Source organism: Haliotis rubra, unplaced genomic scaffold (genome assembly GCF_003918875.1).
Source record: "Haliotis rubra isolate DU_JTF1 unplaced genomic scaffold, ASM391887v1 Scf1204, whole genome shotgun sequence".
NCBI lineage: Eukaryota > Metazoa > Mollusca > Gastropoda > Lepetellida > Haliotidae > Haliotis > Haliotis rubra.
The window spans coordinates 1-24729 of record NW_025765120.1 but is presented as its reverse complement, the minus strand read 5'-3'; the positions used below and the strand labels follow the sequence as shown (position 1 = coordinate 24729).

The 24729-nt window shown below is 45.7% G+C and overlaps 1 protein-coding gene across 1 annotated transcript; it reads right to left on the bottom strand.

The window, feature by feature from the left end:
• Positions 1 to 21286: 21286 nt before the first annotated feature.
• LOC124264206 lies at positions 21287 to 22510 on the bottom strand. The gene has a single exon (XM_046698947.1). The coding sequence runs from the start codon at positions 22508 to 22510 to the stop codon at positions 21287 to 21289; it is 1224 nt and encodes a 407-aa protein (XP_046554903.1).
• Positions 22511 to 24729: the final 2219 nt, after the last annotated feature.

The window sequence follows — 24729 nt, the reverse complement described above, 5'->3', positions numbered from 1 at the left end:
ACTCGGTGGCCTCGTGAAAAGGATTCCCGTGCCGGTTTGGTCAGCAAAATCACAGACACAGTGCTCGAAAGTCCATGTGTACACAGCTGCTTCATTCCGTTGTAGAACCGACGACAATATGTCAGCTGTCAGGGCACAAAACTGTGAACAGTCTCAATGACTATGCTGTTGCTTCCCTTCCAATGCAGAAACACATGTCTAGTATCCTTACTTGTAGTTAAGAAAACCCTCTTGTTCCTGTTGACAATTCGTCTAAAGCTGTCTCTCACCAACAACGCATGTCACTTCCAAAATGGTTTGAATGTAGGCCTTACAGTAGTCAGGTAAACCAAAACACTACTGCACTCCACGGAATGACACCTTGATTATTCAGCAACAGTAACGTTTACGGTGACGCCTTCAATATCAATTTTAACTGGTCATCTCAAACAAACTGACTTATTTGGAACAGACCACATGCAAATTAGTGTGCGATGATATTGTATTACAAAGGGCACTTTTTTATATGCCCATTTTGAAATTAAACTTAGCTTCATAATAAACGATAACTGACGTAAAAAATTATAACTTTGATATTGAAACTATTAAGGATGTAGCTACCATGAAGTCTCACTATCACTATAAAAAGGAAGAGATAGGAGGGGTCGTCTCAAAAGCAAAACCAGGACGGGTGTCGCAGACGGTGATTGGGATCGGGCTGGGGGATAGAGATATCAGCTGATAATCCTTTAGGGGAATTAAGCTGGGAAAGTAAACGGCATGTCATAACAATTTACAAATAACATCCAATCCTGTCGATCTTCGGGTGGTCATGCCACCTATATATTTTGCGACATTTAATGCGATAGCTGATTTAATCTTTTCTATGGGTATCATACTTGTAAGTGCCAGTTATAGCATCTGTTTGACACTGACAGCAGTAAGCTATAATTAGAAACAAGAGTATGGGTCATGTGACAGTCATGTGACAGCGAGATGAGGCGATGCGAGCCACGGGCAGTGGTGAGAGAGAGAGGTCGGCCGAAGCAGAAACCATGCCAACGTTCAGGCATAGGGCTACACGGTTTTCAACCGTATTACAGCGTATTTTAAAGGTTTTGCATTGTAAATATGAGTTACTGTAACTGTAATGGGCCTGAATAAAGAAGCGGAAAAACGTCCTGCGTTTGTGGAACCTACAAAAGTTGAAAACCCGCCCGTCAGTTGTCACGAAAGTTTCACGGAAACAGGACACGCGGCTGAAGACTCGGAAAAAACACGAGGCTAACACTGCGCAACAATACAGTGTCATGAAGGTAACAGTCAAGTTCAAGACAGACAAATGCTATTTCAAAGTGTTACTAACATAATTCAAATCATATTTTGGTGTTGAAGGAACTTTATAAACTGTCGTTTCAAAATGAAAACATTCGTCAAGCTTGCATTGTGGGAAGTATATTGACACTAACAGAGCACGTGTGTTTGGAAATTCAACATGGTACGCCGTTGGTATCAAAATTAGTTCATGAACTTTGACATTGCTTATGACCAGTTAACCTGTTAACTTTGAAAGCGAAGACTGAAGATTTCTTTTAGTTTCCAACATGTCGGAGGCAAGTGGGAGAAAAAGACAGTTAAAGGTCACATGCAACGTAAAACACAACTTTGCAGATTCTGATACCTTTCGGTATGGACATACCGAAACACATCGTCAAAAAATGCAAATTCGACTTATTCGAAAAATAACGCGATGAAAAAACACACGCGAAATCGGAGTTCAAACGTTTCACCAATTTTCCCCAGACTTTTCAGGGGAAAACGGGTTTCAACAGCTGGGCTGCGCTCATAGCACGTGCGCAAGTAAATAGGTTCGCGCAGCTTGGAAGCGGGTTGTCGGGTGAATACTCGGTGAAGGCTTTGGTGTGAGCTATTTTCATAATGTTTTGTTGATATCTCACAGGCGAGAGCTTTTTATATGTTATGACAGTAAATTAACTGTTAATATAATTTGTCTATTTCACCACACGTTCTTCTTACCGAGACACTTTCTCAGTTCCATACTTAAAAGCAATGTCATTATTTAGCGTTGACAGAATTTCTAACTGTGATATAGATATGTCGTTGTCTCAGACAAAACTCAATGTCTTGTTTTATTGACACCTGTGTGTCTGCCTGCCTGTCTGCTAATGACAATATTCAATACACAACTAGTAGTATATACAGTGGGGGTTCTGGACCAGTTCCAACCAAAGCCTCTGCAAAGCCTTATTTCACAAATAAGGCTTTGGTCGGACCCTTAGCTCTTGCTACCATTACCCCTACTATGAAAAAGTTGGGGGATGCGAACGCACCTCACAATCGCGCTACCGGGTGTATGGGTGAAGGAACTGGTCTACCCTGGGATTGTATCATCCAATACTGGGCTGCGTCTAACGTGCCGCTATGTCACATTTACCTCGATGAAACAGTTTAATGTGAATCGCCTATGATCTCTTTGGTGTTTGTAATAAAGGCTTGCCGGGCTTTTTGTACTCCCTGTTCTATGTACTTTTTTTATCATCCTCGCTGATAGCAGACGTACTAGACTTGGATCGAATCTCTTGTTTCATTTCGTTATATTTTGTGAGTTCAGAGAGGATTGAACGAAATTCCTCCTCGGAGATCTTACTGTCAGTGAGTGCCGTGGAAATACGCTCACTTACTGTGTTCAGCTTTGCTTCAGCCAGAACCCTGATCTCGTCGTGCTTCAATGCCTTACGATGCAGTCTGCGGGATGTAAACTTAAGCACCAACCCTAACACCCCTGCCACCCCAGCTGTTATTTCAATACCTAGCACTACGGGGGTAGCCACGATGGTAGCTAACAATCCAACACCTACCGCCCCTAGCCCCATGCTGGTTGCCATATAGCAGTGTCAGCCCCGTCCATCGATATTGAAAGCTCTATGGTACTTCTTACATAGTGCTTTTCCTGCGTCGCCGTCTTGTTCTAGTTACGCTTTTTACATCACATAACTGTCTCAAACGGAACCCGTCTACGGTTTCCAGGGTTTTCGCTACTTCCTCTACGACTGGGTACAGACCCATCCTATAATATATATTACAAAAGATATTTTAATTCGGTTTCATTTAACCTTCGGCTAATGTACTTAAAGCTGATAATACTTAGATTTGTGTGCACGTAAAAAACCGGGGTCTTAGCTCTACTTCCATTAAGGAGACGAACTCCATCAAGGCTTGCTACAGGTCTGTTTCCCGATACCTTAGTAATACGGCAACGTTTGCCATTACATCTGGCTTCCCAATTTATGATCATATCGGCCATAATGTAAATATACCTCCCAGGCGACGGGTTATCTCCGAGATAGACGTCTATGATGAATGTGTAGTTTTCCGCGACATTTTTAAAGACCTCTTGGTAATCAAGTAATTTGATCTCTATCTTCTCCTTCTCCCTGGAAGTTAACATGTTGCCCGAGTGGTTTGGTATTGGTGTGATATATACATTTTTCTGATAATAGTTCAGGGGTGAACTTCACCCCCATGAAGTGTATGTTGTCGGGTAGGAATATCTTGGTTAGTGATATCGTGTTTTCCACGATCACGGTGACACCCTGCAGACTGGTGTTGGAGCCGACACCCACCCGTAAACGTTGCAAACTTGATACTGGTGCCGTTTCACCCACCCAAGTTTGATCCCCTTCACGATCTCGACATCACCCCGCGATGGTTCCCCTAGGTAGACTTTGATGATCAGTGTTGAGTTTGCCGGTAGACTCTCCAGTATCCTGACCACGCCTTCGAATTCAGACACCAACTGCAATGTTACGTTTTGCATGTTCGGTTTACTCGATAGCATATGGGCCGCCATACTGGCGACTGGGCTGATGGCTATGCTACGTCTCTGAGTCGGGACGTAAGCCACGAGCAGGGTTCCGTTGTTAACGACTTTGTTTAGGTGGTTGTCTTTGTTATCAGTGAACACGAAGGGGGAGCCGAGCCTAATATTGAGAAACCAGTCGTCTTTATCGGGTAACAACACCCACTTGTCATCTTCGGTGAAGACGAGTGTATATGGCTTGTTTCGGGCGACGGTAGTGCTCTCAACATCGTCTAAGTCGGACAGTTTGCCCCCGAACGATGGGTATATTATCCAGTTATCATCACCGGTGTTGTTGCTCTTGTGGTATCTACTATATCACCTAGGGCTCCACCGGAAGGGACTTCAACGCGTTTGTAAATGTTGTTTTTCAGTTGCAAGGCGTACAATTTACCATCTACTCCGGGCGCGTCGAAACCGCGTGTGTCCCCGAGGTCGGAGATCCCGACATTGATGCATTTTTTCACCCCGGGCCCTTGTGCGCTGGTCATTTTATGTGAAGCGTTAAGCTGAGGTATCCTATATTCACAGGATTATGATTTATATCTAACACCGATATTATCAGCTCAGGTATATTGCCCTGAGTCAACCTCTTATACTGCCGCGGGTGAAAACGACTCGGTTCTACCGTCGTTGTATTTCTCTGTTTTCACCGGTACGGCTCTCAGTATAGTGGAAGGGTGACCCCCTTGAATGTTGTACGCTGTGCTCACCTGGCCAAGATGAATTTACAGCTCTCGGTACGGTACTAGGTCGGTAACTTCGCACTCCGTGACGGTTGTTGTTGGTTTTATCTCCTCAGGCTTACATACCTAGTGTCCTCGCCAAATGGTCGGCCGAGCCTCAAGGAGTTTCTTCCGTTGTTGATTAACACCACTGTGCCGTTTGAGTCGTTCATCTTGAGTTTGGCTCCCAGGGGTTTGAAGACCTCATCGCTTAGAGAGCACACGCTGTAGTAGCCGTCAGTTATCTGGCTGCGAGCTCCACTGACGAACAGCTTATTGTTGCTGGCGTTGATGTTAGTCCATTGCGGTAGGTAGGTGATATCGCAGAGTGCGACTTCGAGTTGACAGGACGTATTATCGATCGCATGCGTCAGCTGAACGGCCTCACCGCTCGTTATTCCTGGAAGTGTTATGTACATGTTAGAGTATATATGCTCATTATATAATAGTTTTAAAATGTATTCCCAAGGAGTGTCTTACTCCCCTGGAGTGTTTTACCCTAAACTGGACATAGATTTCTCACCCATGAAGATCGCAGTTGCTGATGGGATGTATTTCACCCCCAGCTTTTAGATGTGTTCAGCCTGTATAAATTTTCAGTGACTAACGCTAAGGTAGTTCATGCTTGGTTCAACAATCCGATGCAGTTCTGGCAGAATCAACTCAACTTCGCCGTGTGGTGCGCTACACTGGGGTGTGGTGTGACATTGACCGACACACGGCGTGGACCGCTGAGTCAGTCTGTGTTCAAGTTCCACGTGTACTACCAGGTCAGGCGTATCCTTAAAGAAATCAGCGTCCCACTCCCACTGGACGGCGCATGGAACCCATTAAACAACAAGTACGATAGACGGGCCTACGAACGTATTTGCAACGAATTCGAACTAGACCCGAAGACGGATTGGCGTTTGCCGGGGCCGAACCACGGGTTGGGTATCCCCATCGTTCACCAAATGCCCCTCGTGGAAGCCAGCAAACTGCTGGTGAAAGATTGGGGATACAAGTCGTATCATCTCTTCACAACCAACGAGTGGGATGACCGTTACATGGCTTTCAATACCAACAAGGAGTACAGAGTCTGGAGGTTTGATCAGGGAGGGGCAGCGGATGACTGGAAAAAGTTTATGTTGGACACGTCGAAAGGGTTTACTCGTGCCAGGGTAATCAGGTTAAACGACTCGATTCGAACGTACGTTTTGGCGCTGTTGGGTGCGCAGACGCAAACGCGTTCCAGTATTATCGGTAAGGGGACTGCTTACGACGCTCAGAAACAGTTCGTTGCCAACGTTGAGGATGCTATCAATGCTCCAGTTGATCTCCCGAGTGCCATCAAACGCTACCAAGACGTGTTGGAATACGCCAGGTCGAAAGTCGACTACGTCTTCGATGTGGGGCTGTACATGGCTCCGAGCGATATGCAACTGAGAGTAAAAAAAGTGGTGGGCTACAACAACAAAATAGTTGTAGCCACGGCGGACCAAAAGTTGGGCGTCCACCTCGATGTCAACATCCTGCACGTCCCACCACCCACGACCGGTGAAACGGGTATAGTGGTGCCACCCCCGGAGCCTAGGGCTCAACAAACACCCCCTGTGGGGCTGGCCCCACACGTTCAGGAGCAGCACATCGACCGTAAAACAACCATGGTGGTTGGTGGGGTAGCTTTGGGACTTATTTGGTTAAAAATTTCTTAGCCGCTACGTACACCAAACCCACCATGGCGACAATGGCTGCCCACAGGTTTTGACTAAGCCACGTGGCAGTTTTAGCCAGAGCACCCAGCAGCCACGAGACAATGCTACCCAGGATGCCGGGCAGGGCTTCGGCAGCCTTACCAGCCAGTTTAGCCAGGGCCTCCCCGAGGGATTTCAGGTGTTTTTTAATCCAGTCTTTAACATCCCCACCACTTGGTGGTTTGCCACTGCCGCCGGCAGGCGTGGGGGTACCCCCACTCAGTGACACCACCAGGGTTGATATGATGAAGCCCAATGCAGTCAGAATGCTGGCGATGGTGATGCCTTGCTCCCGGAACAGGATCCGAATCCTGTCAGCTAGCGTGGTGTCTTGGTGGAGGACTCGATCAACCGTTTCCCGCACACGGCTGACCTGAGATCGAAGCTGGTCTCGGAAGGAGGATGCCGTTTCCAGCCAGGTCTTCCTTTCCTCTTCCAAATTACGTATTCATTCCTCAATGGTGGCTTTCAGAGACTTGTCCTCCGTTTCACCGAGTTTGACCTTTTCATGGGTGATGTGGTCGTCTATCGCGTCCAGTTTGGCCGTGTTGTTCACGAGATGTCCGCGAATGGTTTGCATGGCCATGTCCAGCCCCCGCAGTTCCCGAGCGGTAAATTCAAACTCGGGTAAGGGCTTGTCATGGTAGGTGGCCAACAGCTTTTCAATGTTATCGGTCATGTCTTGATCCGATGTGGCTTCTGATGTCTTGCAGATCTTGAATGGGAAGGGCTTTAGGCCGTGCGCCCCCGTAATCTATGAAGCCTAGTTCATCGCGAATAAAGTCACTCCCATGGTGACTGCTGAGTGTTGATAAGGCAAGCGGTTCTCTAGTGCGCTTATTCATGAGATCGATCTCAGGGCGACCCCTCAGTCGCAGCGTGCCATTGTCATCAACAAAAAACTTGGAATAGTCTCGCCCCCACGGCTCTACGTAATTTCTATCCCCTTTTAAGCCATCATAAAATCCGTTGACGGCCTGCTTCACGAGTTCGTTACCTTGCGAGAATGAGGCTTCATTCTGGAATGAGGTTTCGTCATCCTCGAATGCCTGGGCACTATCATCCCACATATCATCCATAGGTATGTACAAATCCATTATTTAGTATTAAAATATATTTCATTTATATAACAATGTACGGTAGAAAACTAGATCCTTTCAGAAGATCAAGAGAGCCTCTAGGTGTCAGAGCCGTGCGCCAGTCGGTGACCATCACCAACAATCCCAGCAAGATAGACCAGAATCAAACTCTGCTGGTTAGATTCCCAAACCTTGGTGAGAATGACCTCATTGTACCAGGCACGGTTCGACTGGCGTTCAACCTCACGCTGACCTCCACCAACGACAAACGCGAGCTAGTGCGGAACGTAGGTCGGGCCATTATCAAGAAAACCACCATCAAGATCAGCGGTAACGAGGTGCTGAGCATCGACGACAGCGACGTGTTTCACTGCTACGGGGACCTCTGGAAAGCGAGGGGAGAACGCTGGCCAATGACGTGTACCAGGGTATCAGCAAATCAACCCGGTCGCAGCGATAGGGTATGGCTTCACGCTAAAGACCAGCTAGATAAGATCACGGACGGTGAAAAGGCCATCGCTCAAGCGTACGGGAACCGGTTCTGCGTGCCGCTTGACTTCGAGCTGCTCACGGGACACGCGCCGTTTTACCAGGCCGCGCTGGGTGATAGGCTCGAATACAAGCTCACGTTTAATGACTATAGCAAAGTAGTGCGTACGCCGAATGGTGATGAGGCCAGTTATGCCATAGACAACATCTCTCTGGAGTTCGACATGGTCACTAGCCCGGAGCTGGCCAGGCAGGTTCGAAGCCAGTACTCTGGGAAGATGGCCATCCTGTACGACCGCATACTGAGGCATAGATCAGTCGTGTGTGATAAGAGCGACACTGTGTGGAATATCAACCTGAACGTGCCGGTGCGATCGATGAAAGGTATCCTGGTCGTCCCCGTGGAGGATTACGAGCGGTTCCGGAGGGACAGCGAGAAGTTTTTCAACCCCGAGATTGAAAAGGTGGAAGTGACCATCGAGGGCGCGCCCAACCAGCTGTTCAGTCATGGTATGAGACCATACCAGCAGTGGGATGAGATAAAAAAGCTACCGAGCAAACAACATTACATAACCAAGGACCTGGACCTATCCTCCGTGAAGATCGGTGAATACCTGACCACCAGATGACGATAAACTGCATGGTAGCGGGTGCCGCATAGATAACGGCAGCGAAGGGATTACTATCCTGATTACCAAGAAGGCTCAACCCGCTGGTAAGTTGAAATTATATCTGTACGTTATTATGGACGCGCAACTTAATATAGACAATGGGAGATTCGTGCAAGCCATCTACTAGGCCACTGCCTGCCAGCAAGCTATTGCTACCCCGCGACCCACACTGTGCCATAGTGTGCGGGCAGACTGGCTGTGGGAAGACCGTTTTCGTGTTGGATATGTTGGAGGGTTACTACAAGGATGTGTTCGACAACATCGTTATCATGTGCCCTACTCTGAGCATGAATAAAACGTACACGGAAAGACCTTTGGTGATGACGGACCCGACGCATTACAAAATCGACCGGGAACACGCCTCGCAGGACTGGTTGAAAGCTCTTCACGAAATTTAAAGGGAGTCTACACTGTTCATACTGGACGACTGCAGCTTAATTGAGAGATAACAAAAAGAGAGACATGCTATCGCATCCTGGCCTTCTCTGGTCGACACGCAAATCACAGCGTCTGGGTGCTAACGCAGAAGTTCAACTCGGTGTTGAAAGACCTCAGGGAGCAGACGCGATGGGTGGCCTTATTTCACTGCAAGGACAGGGATTCGTTCGAGGAGTGTTTGAGAGAGAACGATGTGATGAGTAAATTAGAACGGGAACGGGTGAAGAAACAGCTCTCTGAAACTAAACACGCTAAGCTCGTGCTCAAGACCGACCAACCCGTGGCCTATAGGGTGTTTTAGCTTAGCAATGCTTAGCAATGCTTAGTAAAAGCTAAGCAAAGCTAAGCAAAAGCTAAGCAAAAGCTTAGCAATGCTTAGTATAAATACTTAGCATTTAGTTATAGCTATGATATTTGAAGTGTTCGTCGTGTGCAACTTAACCTTTATTTCTCTATGTTTCGTCTATATCGTATTATATATAGTTAAAACTAAATCTTACTTGTTACATTATAAGATGGAGTGTGAGGAATTGCTCGAACAATTGTTGGTACCCCAATCACCACAGGTGGACGATGACAGGCGAGAGAAACTGGTGGCGTTGGCTGTTGGCGGCAAAGCCAAACATTACTTTGGGGAGTACACTCCAGATAAAATTCACAAAATGTCAGCCGAAGAAATTGATAAGCTGTACGCTAGATACGAGTCCCGTCTCGGAGCAGAGATGACAAAGACAATAGGATCGGCTATGACCCAGATATACACTGGTATTGCGTCGTACTTCCTTCCCATTCCCCAAAACGCCGATTGTGGGAAGACCTCGAGAAAGATCCTTTATCGGTTAATACCTTGAGCTCTATATAGCTGCGAGCTGTACCACAAATACGGTATGTTGTTAGCCCCGGTGACAGCGGCAATTATCACGGCAAAGCATTGTCAATTTGAGAGGAAAAATAATAATAATAGTATAGATGGATGCTGCACAGGAGACCCCACAACTGGAGGAGACCCCACCCCAGACCCCTTCAGAGGAAACCCCCACATTGGGGAAACCCCAACTGGAGGAGACCCCACAACTGGCGGAAACCCAACCCCCTACAGTAACCAGGCAGAAGAATCCTAAGAGAGTAGCTGCCGGTAAAAAACGGTGGTGTAACCAACATAAAATTATCACGGTGACTCACCCAACTCGACTCTTGTTGGCTGTAGGTGTAACTGCTGCCGTGGCTATCTCGTGGTTATATACACGACACAGGAATCCAAAGGATTCCGGGGAGGGAGACCTCACAGTGATCCGTCCCCAATTAGAGGTCGACCCGCATATCATGTTATAATTTAATATTTTATATCATATACATAATGTCTGAGGGGAAAACGTTCGTCAACGACGCATACCACGCCACAGTGGTCGCCAGTCTAGCCGTAGGGTACGCTCGGTTGACCAAAATGGTGCTTAAACAACCAACTATCAAGCTAGATTTCAACCTGCAGGATATGGGTATGCTCATAATGAACCTTGGTATGGCGATGGCCACAAAAGACATCCTAGTAAAACAAGGGATAATACCTGAAAATATTATGAAGTAAATATAGGATGGCCACGATAGCTATGATGGTCGGTGGGCGCTTAGTGAATGCCCTGGCATTTTCCGGGAGTAATTTCCTCTTCGAAACTACGAGAGTCACACGCCGCTGAAATACAGGAAGAAAGAAAGCCATAATCTCGCTATTGAGAACTTACAAACAGCACAGGCTGAGTGCGCTTAAAAACGCCTCCAGAGGATCGATTACATTAACGAACAACTCAGGTGTGAAAACCATGCCGCTTAAAACATTCCACGATGTCGACATTTACGCAGCTTAAAGAATACTACTTACTAACTGGTAAACGATTGAACCACTCAATAAACCCACACTCGCTCAGTACTACACACCATCCAAGGGGCAAATGGACCGTGAACTGGTCTTCATAGCTGGGTATAGCAGCGACCGCTTGGTTAGCGTAAACAATTAGACTAAATACCCATATAAGTATGCTAAACATGAGACCTGCTCCATACCGATGCGAATACATACTTATGGGGAAGACCGAGGCCTGTGGTAGGAAATGCAGGACTCATGGGGTACTGTTGTTTCCACATGGGAAGCCCTAACTACGCTGTGTTCTGTGTGCGTATAGGGTTAAAGGGCACTACTGTCTATGTAAAGCTCACGGGCTTAACGTAGTCAGACATCACCTCATCTACTTGAGAATAAAAAGGCCTACATAAAAGAACGTGAGGCTTAACTTCTCAAGATAACAGTGTAAGGCAGGTCCCTTTGCCAGTGTCCCAATTAGAGATTATACACACCTACGTATAGCTATGTTTGTGGAAATTGAGCCCAGGGAAGGTTGCCTGAGCAGCTGGCAGATGGATGTGGGGAAAAGTATAGATATTAGTGTCCTCAAACCCATGATTATTAGGGAACTATATAAGGTGCTCAAGCTTACAATCATTGTAAAAGTAGGGTTTGATGTGCCATGGGCTGGGCACACTTGGAATTACTTTGATGGTGGGCGAGTAGATGTGCATGGGGATAAAGATATACTTGTTGACGACTCGTTGCAAGTAATACAAAACACCCTACTATGCTGCGCATATTCCGGGTGGGTTGAGGGAATAATCAATAAGGTGTATCTTGATTTTTTACCTTACGGTGGGCCAATTAGACATTGGTTCTCTTAGGTGTGTATGCAATTATGACCACTGTTGGTGAACTTAAGCGGGTCGCCAGGCAGAGAGGTGTGATCGGGTATTCTCGAATGCGGAAGCCAGCATTGTTGAGATTACTAGGTTTAGAAGCCCCTCCTACGGTAAAACAATTAAAAGCTCAAGCAAAACAGCTTGGATTCACAGGTTATTCAAACCTTGGGAGAGCCGGGTTAATCGCATTGTTATCACATGCCCCCGTAGCAAAACCTCCCACTGTAAAAGAACTGAAAGTTCAGGCACGTGATTTGGGGTTAGGGGGATATTCCCGAATGAGAAAGCCACAGCTTGTAGAACTGTTACAGCAGAATAGAGCTGTCGACCTACAGTTCGTACCCACTGAGCGCGCTGTAGGTAACTATTTGAAAGGCTGGCGCATGCATGTTGATAGGAACAAAGACATTACAGATATCAAGCCTCTGATAGCTGATAAAATAAACCAGGAACTAAACAGTCTGGGAAGTATCAAATTTCAAATCACAGTGAAAATGTCTCTCGATAAGCAGGTGGGAATGGGGGGAACCCCCACTGGGGTCACTGAGTACATTCAGCCTTACTTCAGAGGTAAACAAGAGGTTGTCACGCATACAGAGACCATTGACGCATCAATCGATACCAGTTTTCAGCAGATATGGGAATACCTAGAACGCTACACACACTTGGGGTCTGGGTGGACTGTAGATAAAATCGATAATATCTATCTAGACATAGCTAACTACGTGCCGTTCAGAGGCGGGTCATACCTAGACTTGCCCCCCTACTATAGGAAAAAAAATGCCATGGTCAATGTCCAGAATAGAGGAGACGATTGCCTGAGGGTAGCTATCAGGTCAGCCTTGTTTCCAGCTGACACTCATTCAGACAGGCTTTCTAGCTATCCCCAAGACGATGGGCTCAACTGGGATGGTATAGATGAACCAACCCCCATATCCCAGATCACTAAAATAGAAACACAGAATAATCTAGCTATAAATGTCTTTGGGCACGAAGGTAACACAACAATAGTGCACAGAGTCAGCCCAGTGGTGGGGAAACGCGTTATCAATATATTCATGATCCAGCGAGGTGACAAGTACCACTACGCTTGGATAAAACACTTTAGCAGGCTGTTGTATGACCAATCGGCACACAGAGAAAAGACCCACTTCTGTGAACGGTGCCTACATGGCTTCACACGAGCTGATTTATTAGAATCCCACCGGGAAGATTGCCAAGGTGTGGGGCAGACGGCTATACGACAGTCGACATGCCTAAAGAAGGTGACAATATCCTAAAATTCGGTAACCACAAGAACCAAATGTCTGTGCCTTATATCATATACGCCGACTTTGAAGCATTGGTTAAACCAGTTGAGGCTGCCGCCGGGGGGGCTCCCACAGGTGAGAGCTTCACCCACAAAACACAAGAGCATGAAGCCTGTGGGTTTGGATACATTGTCGTCCATTGTGATAGGGAAACGAAAGCTCCGGTAGTGTATAGGGGCCCTGACGCGGCTGAAAGGTTTCTAAAGTGTTTGCAGGAGGAAGAAAAAATTATTAGGGATACACTGTATAGAGTCGCTCCCATGCGTATGACCCGAGCCGACAGGCTAGCTCACGCCTGTAGCACTAACTGTCACGTGTGTGACTCACCACTGAATGGTGATTCGGTGAGAGATCACTGCCACGTAACCGGTAAGTATAGAGGCCACTCTCACAGCGCGTGTAACCTCAAGCTTAGAATCATCCCTAAGACAATAAACATCCCCGTGGTCTTTCACAACTTGAGAGGGTACGACTCTCACTTAATCATGCAGGCCATCGCGAAAATCGATGGTAATATAACGTGCATCCCCAACAACATGGAGAGATACATCTCCTTCAGCTTAAACGGCCTTAGGTTCATAGATTCAGTACAATTTCTATTGTCTTCATTAGACAGTCTGGTCAAGGCCAACGATACCTTCCCTATCACCGACCGATACACAGACGCCGAGACTAGACCCCTGCTTATGAGGAAGGGTGTGTACCCCTATGAGTACATGGATAGTTGGGTCAAGTTCGCCGAGACCAGACTACCCCCCATCAGAGAATTTTACAGCAATCTGACCGACTCAGCAATATCCCAAGATGATTACTCACACGCTATTAATGTATGGAATAAACTGGGTTGTAAGAACCTGGGGGATTATCACGACCTGTACTTGAGGACAGATGTACTGCTGTTAGCCGACGTGTTTGAGACGTTTAGGCGGACATGTTTCAAGCAGTATAAACTCGACCCGCGATGGTATTACACCAGCCCAGGTCTGTCGTGGGATGCCTTGCTTAAAAAGACCGGAGTTAAGTTGGAATTGCTTACAGATTATGACATGCACCTATTCATTGAGAAAGGCTTGCGGGGTGGGATCTCCATGGCAACCAAACGATACGCGAAAGCAAATAATCAATACGTGAAGGGCTACGATCCAAGCAAGCCAACCAATCACATTCTCTACCTCGACGCCAACAACCTGTATGGCTGGGCCATGAGCCAGTATCTACCCACAGGGGGATTCGAATGGGCGTCACAGGAGGTCGATGTTATGAGCATCGCACCAGATTCGAATAAAGGTTATATCCTCGAGGTTGACTTGGAATACCCCAAGGCATTACACACATCACACAACAGCTACCCCCTGGCCCCCGAACGTATGAGGGTTAACCCAGACTGGATGTCTGAGTACCAACATAACTTGTTAGGTGGGCGTGTGACAGACGTTGAAAAGCTCGTGCCCAACTTAATGAATAAGACCAAGTACATCGTTCACTATCGCAACCTACAGCTGTACCTGTCGTTGGGTATGAGGCTGACCAAAATACACAGGGTGCTCATGTTCGACCAGAGCTCCTGGATGGAGCCCTACATCAGAATGAACACAGACCTCCGAAAGCTTGCAACCAGTGACTTTGAGAAAAATCTCTATAAGCTCATGAACAACTCGGTGTTCGGTAAGACTATGGAGAACCTGAGGAAACGCGTGACCGTGAAGCTGGTTCGGTCGAATGAGGAAGACAAGCTCAGGAGACTGATAGCCAGTCCGGCATTCAACCGTAGCAAAATATTCACCGATGACCTAGTTGCCCTACACATGAAGAAAAGTCACATAAAATTCAACCGGCCTGTTTACGTGGGGATGAGCATCCTCGATTTATCCAAACACCTGATGTACGACTTTTACTACAACGAGCTCAAGAAACAGTACGCCGACAGGTGTGAAGTGCTGTACACTGACACGGATTCCCTGCTGATGGAGATTCAAACCGAGGACGTGTACAAGGACATGAAAAAACACCCCGATTTGTATGACACCAGCGACTACCCTAAGGACCATGCCATACACAGTACGGTAAATAAAAAGGTCCTAGGTAAGATGAAGGATGAGTGTGCTGGCACGCCCATAGCCGAGTACATAGGGTTGAGGCCTAAGATGTACTCCATACTGAAGGCCGACAATGGTGAAATCCGGAAGGCTAAGGGTGTTAAGAAGTACATGGTGAAACAACACATCAAACACGCCAGATTCAAGGAAGCCCTGTTCAAGACCCGTACCTTTAGGCATAAAATGAACACACTTAGAAGTGATGGACATAAGATATACGGACTGACTATAAACAAGACGTCCCTGTCGCCTATGGACACTAAACGTTGGATAGCTATTGATGGGATAAACACGCATTAACGCATCGGGCATGAGAAAATTGAACCAAGAACATAGATATAAATATCGGGACGACATGTCACGGAACCAAAGAAAGTTTGAGGCTATTTACTACAGCCCGCGTGGGTACTGGAAAGGAGCTAGCGCTGAAGATAAGCTAGCTAAAATGGCTGAGTACCCCGGAGGAGGCCAAAGCGTGGCTTGAAAAACAAGCCCTGTGGCAGATCTATTTGCCGGCACCACGCCACGTGCCTAGAAGGAGGTTCGGTATTAACATACCTAATAGCTGCTTCACCAGGCAGACCTACTGTTCCTACCCCACCCACAAGAGGTACAAGTATGCCTTAACCGTAGTGGACGTAGCCAGTCGCTACAAGGAAGCCGAACCCTTGACCGCTGAAGATTCTGCCCAGGTAGCCAGAGGATTCGAACACATATACAAACGCAGTCCTGGCGTGGCCAACAGAGCTGCAAGTTGACCCCGGACGGGAGTTCATGGGTGCCGTGTCACAATTGCTAGACAAACACGATACAAAGGTCAGGCGTGGCACGACTGGAGCCCATCGCAGCCAAGCCATAGTTGAGAGATTTAATAGGACTTTGGCTGAGCGCTTATTCGACATCAGTATGCTAGGGAGATGGCAACCCCGGAAAACGATCGACTGAATGGGTCGCGAGGTTACCCAAGGTGGTGTTGGCAATCAACCATGAAGTCACCCGCTCACTGATAAGAAACCGGCAGACGCTATCAAACTAAAATCAATAGTTGCAGAGCCGGCTGCTCCATTGCGCGGGGAAGGAGAAACAGATACCAGATAGGGCCCTAGTGAGGTATCTATACCAGCCGGGGGAACACGAGGGTGATAGCCGTAAGCGAGCCACTGATCCTATATGGTCAGTCAAAACTTACAACATAGATAAAGTGGACATCAAAGCAGACGAGCCTAACTTGTACTACTTGAGGGATGGGCCAGGTAGGGGGTTTGTAAGAGCGGAATTATTGATCGTACCGTACGGCACAGTGTTACCTCCAGCATAGCGGTGTCCCAGGATAGACCCGTTACTTCACCCATGGCCCCGGTAGCTCAGTAGCTCGTTTGTGAGGTGCGTTCGCATCCCCCAACTTTTTCATAGTAGGGGTAATGGTAGCAAGAGCTAAGGGTCCGACCAAAGCCTTATTTGTGAAATAAGGCTTTGCAGAGGCTTTGGTTGGAACTGGTCCAGAACCCCCATTGTATATACTACTCAACTGCTATCACTGACCACATGCAATTTGAACTTCACACCAATCAAGCTATACACCATAAACAAAATGCATTGATTTATGGCCCGAGTTCGGTCTCTGTCACATTATGTAATTACACAGACAGGCAGGTGTGATACTTGAACACATGACATGTTATCATGTCTGTTGATTGCAAAATGTTATACACAAAAACTGATCATGTATTTACAAAACCCAACATCTCTCTCTATATATACACACAATTAGCCGTGAAGGCATCTGCAAATGAACCAGCCGTTACACTTGAGTGAACACCCACCCGCTCTGACTGGGTTCGGTATCCCGGCTGCTTCGTTTCATGGGAAGTAAACCGAAGTACACAATTTTGCACTTGCGATTTGCGATTGTACGCTTATAATTTTGTTTATTTGTTTTTTCATAATCAGCAATGTGTATTATATGTCATGAAGAAGTGATAATTGTGTTTTAATTATGTTTGATTTTTTGGTTGCATGTGACCTTTAACAGAAAAAGGATTAGAATACAAACTCACACGACTGAACGAAAATAGAAGATTATTGGGGAATCAAGTTACTTCAATTGAAAATAGGCTTCTACAATTGATGTCAAGCTTTGATAACTATGACAGAATTCAGACAGAATATGCATTATGGAAAGAGAAATATCAGGCATATGATAATGCTCACAGTTCTTATCATAGTGAATTAGTGAGCCCACACGAACTAGAAGAATCTTCAACATGGTATGCTAGGAGAAAGAGTGACTTTATGAGTTTCAGAGAATCAGTAGACGTTTGGCTGAAGGATGCTGAAGAGAGGTTAGGCATAGATATTGTGTCAAATATAGTCAGGCCTGAAGATAGCATTTCACATGCTTGTTCGGATAGAAGTTATCAGTCGACAGTACAGTCCACTGCTTCTAAAGAGAGAATGAAAGTGGAAGCTAAGCGAGCAGAGTTGTTAGCACGCTCTTCAGTATTGAAACAGAAGCAAATGTTAGAGGAAGAAGAAAGTCGTCTTAGACACTTGAAAGAAGAAGTTGAGCTTAGAGCAGAATTAGCAGCTACAGAAGCAAAAATACTGGTATATAAGCAGTATGAGAGTGAAGATAGTCAGAAAGTAAATCAGAGGGATGATGCTTCAAACATTAAGGAGGACAAAGAGATTCATATCAGTCAGAGACGCCCCAGTACACCGAGAGTAGAATACTAGACAATGTTAGAAACTTTAGCTCATCAACTAGAAGACTTAGCAATCAGAATAGTGGAAACCCACCTTCAGATGATGGAAAACCAAAACCAAGTTCAGGTGAAGTGAAACCACAGTCTGACACATGATTACATGATATCTTGATCAAACAGAACCAATTGATGGAACTATTAATGGAGCAACTTATGTCAAAGTTACCATTTAGAGATATTTCTGCATTCAGTGGGAATCCGTTGGAATTTCATAGTTTCATGCCATCTTTTGAACACATCTTTGAAGAAAAAACTCATAACCCGAAAGATAGGTTGTATTATTTAGCGCAGTACACAAAAGGGGAACCTTATAAATTAGCGCAGAGCTGTATCCTTATGAGACGAGAAGATTGTTATTGGACAGCAAAGAATCTTCTCAGAAAGAAATATGGAGATCCGTTTAAGTTGGCTTCAGCATACATCGAGAAAGCGTTGAATTGGCCACCTGTGAAATCGGAAGATGTTCAGGCATTGAACAGTTTCTCACTCTTTCTAACATGATGTAAGAACAGCATGACCAATATTGAATATATGAGAGAGTTAGATCACCCTATCAACTTGGGAACTCTTGTTTCGAAGCTACCATTCAAGCTGAGGGAGAGATGGAGAATGCAAGCCCATTTAATCCAAGAAAAGCAAAGAAGATATGCTGATTTCATAGATCTTGCTGAATACGTGGAGGAACATACAGAGATAATATCCAACCCACTGTACGGCAATATTGTGGAAGACAAAGCATCTAAGACTAAAGTACAACCAACCAAAACAAGCAAATACAAAAGTTCAAGCTTTACCACAGTATTGTCGGAAGTTGAAAATTCCAAGGCAAGGACGTTTGAATCCCCAAAACACACAGATATGAAATCCGAAAGGAATACATCGGAGAGTTATACAGATAACAAAATATCTAGTGAGCAGCAGACAAATGGGAGTAAAAGTGCTTTTAGATCTCCATGTCTATATTGTCATGCTGAACATTCCTTGGAAATGTGCAAGCGACTGCGCAACAAGCCAAATGAAGAGAGGTTAACATTCCTTAGGTCCAAAGGCCTTTGTTTCCGGTGTCTTAACCATGGGCACATAAGTAAAGATTGTACCAAGAAACTTTCATGTGAACTCTGTGGAAGAACACATGCTACAGTATTGCACTTTAATAACAAGAATAATCTTCACCCGACAGGTTCATCAGCTCCAAAGGAAGTTGCAAGTAATCATGTAACTGTCTGTGATGCGAAGGATACTGGGGCCAGAAACAGAGAGTGTGGCATGCCTATTATCCCAGTACGAGTAAATGTAGACAATGGGGATGAGTGTGTAGAGACTTATGCTTTCCTTGACAGTAGCAGTTCAGGTACATTCTGTACAGAAAACATCATGAAGAAACTTAGAGTAGAAGGGAGAAGGTCTCAAATCACAATACACACATTGGGACAGGACAAAGAAGTTGACAGCTTTCTTTTGAGAAATCTTGAAGTCACAAGTCTGGATGGAGATAGTGTGATTAAATTACCAGATATGTACACTCAGAAACAGATACCAGTCTCTAGGTCTGATATGTATGTACAAGAGGATCTCAAACAATGGTCATACTTGAAGGAAGTAAACTTGCCTACAATCAATGCTGAAGTTGAACTTCTCATAGGAAATAATGTTCCGCAGGCTATGGAGCCATGGCAAGTTATTAACAGTAAAGATGAAGGACCATATGCTGTCAAGACATTGCTTGGGTGGACAGTGAGCAGTCACATGAGAGGAAGCAGTGATGGTCAGAGCAAAACACAGTTTTCAGTCAACAGAATCATGCATGATGTGAGAACAGATTTGAATCAAGAGTTAACAGACCAATTCAATCATAATTTTAGTGAAAGTACAGCAGATGAAAACTTCGTTAAATGATCAACTGTTACAAGGACCAGATCTCACTAGCTCGCTTCTTGGTGTGTTACTCCGATTCAGACAGGAGCCGATAGCAGTTATGTCTGATATAGAATCCATGTTTTACCAAGTGAATGTCAATCCAGATAACTATGATGTATTGCGTTTCCTCTGGTGGACTGATGGAAACATTGACGAAGATATCATAGGGTATCAGATCAAATAAGAAAGTAAGAATATTTATGGATAACAACTTCTTTATTATATATGATGCGACGTTTCGGTATGGATTCTTATACCGTTGTCAAGCAAGAGTGAAGTACTACAGCACAGAACAGGCTTATATACATGAACAGGGATTAAGTAATAACAACATGTAGGACTGAATGAGGGGGATTAACAATAACAACAAGGCACGGTGGCAATAATGTAGTGACAATAGGAAGCCAATGGTGGTGGATGTAAAAAACAAAATATACATGCTGATGAGATTAATTAACAATGATGGCTGAGGTGCTCTAATCTGTTGTTTTTATGAGATCATTGTATGCAGAAGGGATGAGATATCCCTGGTCTCTGTTGATTGAGGGCTTGTGTCTCCGGATTTGAACTGCTTCTGCAAGTTTCCTTTTGGTGAAGTCCTGGTGGTTTTTTGGATAATATGTCCACATTGTCCCAAATTATGTTGTGATTGGGGCAGTTGATGATGTGGTCTGATAATGCCGATTTTCTATCAGATTTAGTGGTAGATGATAAGTGTTCTTTGATTCGGATATTTATGGGCGGGAGGTTTAAGCCTACATAGGCCTCGCCACAGTCACAGTTGATTTTATAGACAACACCTTTGGGTTGATGTTGTCGTTTAGAGGTGTTCCTGCCATTAAGCTTTCAGTAGGGTTTTAGTGGTGTAGAGCTGGTAAAGTAGGTTTCGATGCCTGCTTCTCGCTTGAGGAGACGGCTGATGTGGTGAGAGGTTTTCCCTATGAAGGGGAGGGAGATACGAATAGGTGCTGGTTCAGGTTTGTTGGAGGCCGGTTTTCTTGTTGGGTGGAGTGTGGTGCTGATAATTTTATCGACTAGTTTAAAGCGGGTAGTGGTTGAACTTGGTGAAAACATGGCGGGAGGTGCTGTATTTCTGTAGTGGGACTGGTGGAGGAAAGGTTGATGGCTCGTCTGGTGAGGGTGGAGATAATGCCAGTTTTGGTTCTCAAAGGGTGGTTGGAGTCAAAATGAATGTATTGGTCGGAGTGGGTTGGCTTTCTATAGACACTGGTACGGATCTTGTTGGCTGGAGTTCTGGTTACAAGGACATCTAGAAAGGGAAGTTGACCACTGGATTCTGTTTCTAAGGTGAATTGGACCCGGGGGTGCTGTTGGTTGAGGTGTTGCAGGAGGGCTGCTGGGTCTTGGTCTTGCCGAAGGATGACAAACGTGTCATCGACCTTCCTGTACCAGCAGGTTGGTTTGATGGTTGAGGTGCTGAGTGCTTGCTGTTCGAAGGAGGTCATGTAGATTTCTGTGAGTATTGGGGACAGAGGGGAGCCCATGGGCAGGCCGTGGATTTGTTCATAGTAGTCGTCTCCCCAGGTGAAGTAAGTGGAGGTGATGCAGGCAGAGGTGAGGCAATGATGGAGTCAGTGGTGAGGTTGGTGTCAAGGGGAGTTTCTAATTCAGAGATGCGTTGGCGGAGGATTTGGAGAGTTTCTTCTATGGGGACACTTGTGAAGAGGTCCACAACATCGTAACTCAGGATCTGGTCTGCTTCAGTTATTTTGAGGAGTTTGTTACAGAAATCCGTTGAGTCAGAGATGTAGGAGTCCGCTGTTTTACCGAGTGGGGCAGGGATTTCCGTTAGGTGTTGGGCGGTAGTGTAGAACACAGTGTCTCTGGAGCACACAAGCAGTCTGGCCTTGGGTGGGGTCTTGTGGATTTTTATCGTGGCTCTGGCATACGGTGGCTGTGGGTTGGATGTGGCTAGTTTGTAATATAGTTGCTGGCTGATTTCGTACTTCTCTTTCAGTTGTTTGAGGCTGGCTTTATGTTGGCGGCTGAGTTTGGCGGTGGGGTCTTTCTTGATCTTGCGGTAGGTGGTTGGGTCATGGAGGATCTTGTTGACCATGCTGTGAAAGTCCGGTGTGTTCAGGATGACTGTGGCCTTGCCCTTGTCGGCTGGGGCAATGGTGATTTCCTTGTCGTTTCGTAGGTGATGGATGGCTTGTTTTTCGGCAGCTGTGAGGTTGGGTGGTTGGGGGCTGGCTTTGGCAAGGATGTCGGTTATCTGGTGGCGTAAGTAGTCAATCTTACCTCCTGGCGCTAGTTGTTGGAGTCCCTTTTCAATGTTGGTGATGAAGTCGTCGTGGTTGCGGAGTGGTGTGGTTGGAATGAACTTTAGTCCCTTGGAGAGTACGTTGACCTGCTGTTCAGTGATGTTTTTATCACTGAGGTTGACAACAGTCTTTCTGAGATAGTTGGATATGTTGGTGGCTTTCTTGGGAGTGGACTTGGGCTGGCTATTCATTAGTTCTTGGAGTTTCTTTACGTGCTTGGTCTTGGTCTTCAAGCACAACTTTTTGTTGGACTGAGTCTGGGCTGAACGGAGTGAATTGAGGATCTCTGGTTGGAGTGTGTCGGTCAACTGGTTGATGTGGTCGGAGATATGGTTGAGGGGTGCTGGCTTTGGCGTTGCGGTGATGCTGAATTCTTTCCCGTACAAGTCTTTTGGAGGCATTATGGAGGATGGCTCTGGCCGCAGGTGAGTTGATAGGTGATGCAAGTTTGAGGCCTTTGGGTATGATGTCTTGATCTCTACATCTCATGAGGAATGTGAGATGGTTGCTGGCTAGTATGTGCTTCTTCTCTAGTCGGTTGAGGCTGTTGATGGTGTTGATTGCCACGTCTCCATGCAGACGGCGGATGATCTGTTTGATTGGCATTTAGAAGTTGGTGACTAATAAGAAAGTAAGAATATTTATGGATAACAACTTCTTTATTATATATGATGCGACGTTTCGGTATGGATTCTTATACCGTTGTCAAGCAAGAGTGAAGTACTACAGCACAGAACAGGCTTATATACATGAACAGGGATTAAGTAATAACAACATGTAGGACTGAATGAGGGGGATTAACAATAACAACAAGGCACGGTGGCAATAATGTAGTGACAATAGGAAGCCAATGGTGGTGGATGTAAAAAACAAAATATACATGCTGATGAGATTAATTAACAATGATGGCTGAGGTGCTCTAATCTGTTGTTTTTATGAGATCATTGTATGCAGAAGGGATGAGATATCACCAGACGAGCCATCAACCTTTCCTCCACCAGTCCCACTACAGAAATACAGCACCTCCGCCATGTTTTCACCAAGTTCAACCACTACCCGTCGAAACTAGTCCCTCACCAGACGAGCCATCAACCTTTCCTCCACCAGTCCCACTACAGAAATACAGCACCTCCGCCATGTTTTCACCAAGTTCAACCACTACCCGTCGAAACTAGTTGATAAAATTATCAGCACCACACTCCACCCAACAAGAAAACCGGCCTCCAACAAATCTGAACCAGCACCTATTCGTATCTCCCTCCCCTTCATAGGGAAAACCTCTCACCACATCAGCCGTCTCCTCAAGCGAGAAGCAGGCATCGAAACCTACTTTACCAGCTCTACACCACTAAAAACCCTACTGAAAGCGAATGGCAGGAACACCTCTAAACGACAACATCAACCCAAAGGTGTTGTCTATAAAATCAACTGTGACTGTGGCGAGGCCTATGTAGGCGAAACCTCCCGGCCCATAAATATCCGAATCAAAGAACACTTATCATCTACCACTAAATCTGATAGAAAATCGGCATTATCAGACCACATCATCAACTGCCCCAATCACAACATAATTTGGGACAATGTGGACATATTATCCAAAAACCACCAGGACTTCACCAAAAGGAAACTTGCAGAAGCAGTTCAAATCCGGAGACACAAGCCCTCAATCAACAGAGACCAGGGATATCTCATCCCTTCTGCATACAATGATCTCATAAAAACAACAGATTAGAGCACCTCAGCCATCATTGTTAATTAATCTCATCAGCATGTATATTTTGTTTTTTACATCCACCACCATTGGCTTCCTATTGTCACTACATTATTGCCACCGTGCCTTGTTGTTATTGTTAATCCCCCTCATTCAGTCCTACATGTTGTTATTACTTAATCCCTGTTCATGTATATAAGCCTGTTCTGTGCTGTAGTACTTCACTCTTGCTTGACAACGGTATAAGAATCCATACCGAAACGTCGCATCATATATAATAAAGAAGTTGTTATCCATAAATATTCTTACTTTCTTATTAGTCACCAACTTCTAAATGCCAATCAAACAGATCATCCGCCGTCTGCATGGAGACGTGGCAATCAACACCATCAACAGCCTCAACCGTAAAGAAACTCAAGAACTAATGAATAGCCAGCCCAAGTCCACTCCCAAGAAAGCCACCAACATATCCAACTATCTCAGAAAGACTGTTGTCAACACTCAGTGATAAAAACATCACTGAACAGCAGGTCAACGTACTTCTCCAGGGGACTAAAGTTCATTCCAACCACACCACTCCGCAACCACGACGACTTCATCACCAACATTGAAAAGGACTCCAACACCAGCGCCAGGAGGTAAGATTGACTACTTACGCCGCAACCACGATAACCGACATCCTTGCCAAAGCCAGCCCCCAACCACCCAACCTCACAGCTGCCGAAAAACAAGCCATCCATCACCTCACGAAACGACAAGGAAATCACCATTGCCCCAGCCGACGAAGGCAAGGCCACAGTCATCCTGAACACACCGGACTTTCACAGCATGGTCAACAAGATCCTCCATGACCCAACCACCTACCGCAAGATCAAGAAAGACCACGTTCTGTTTGTGTTTTCGGTGTTG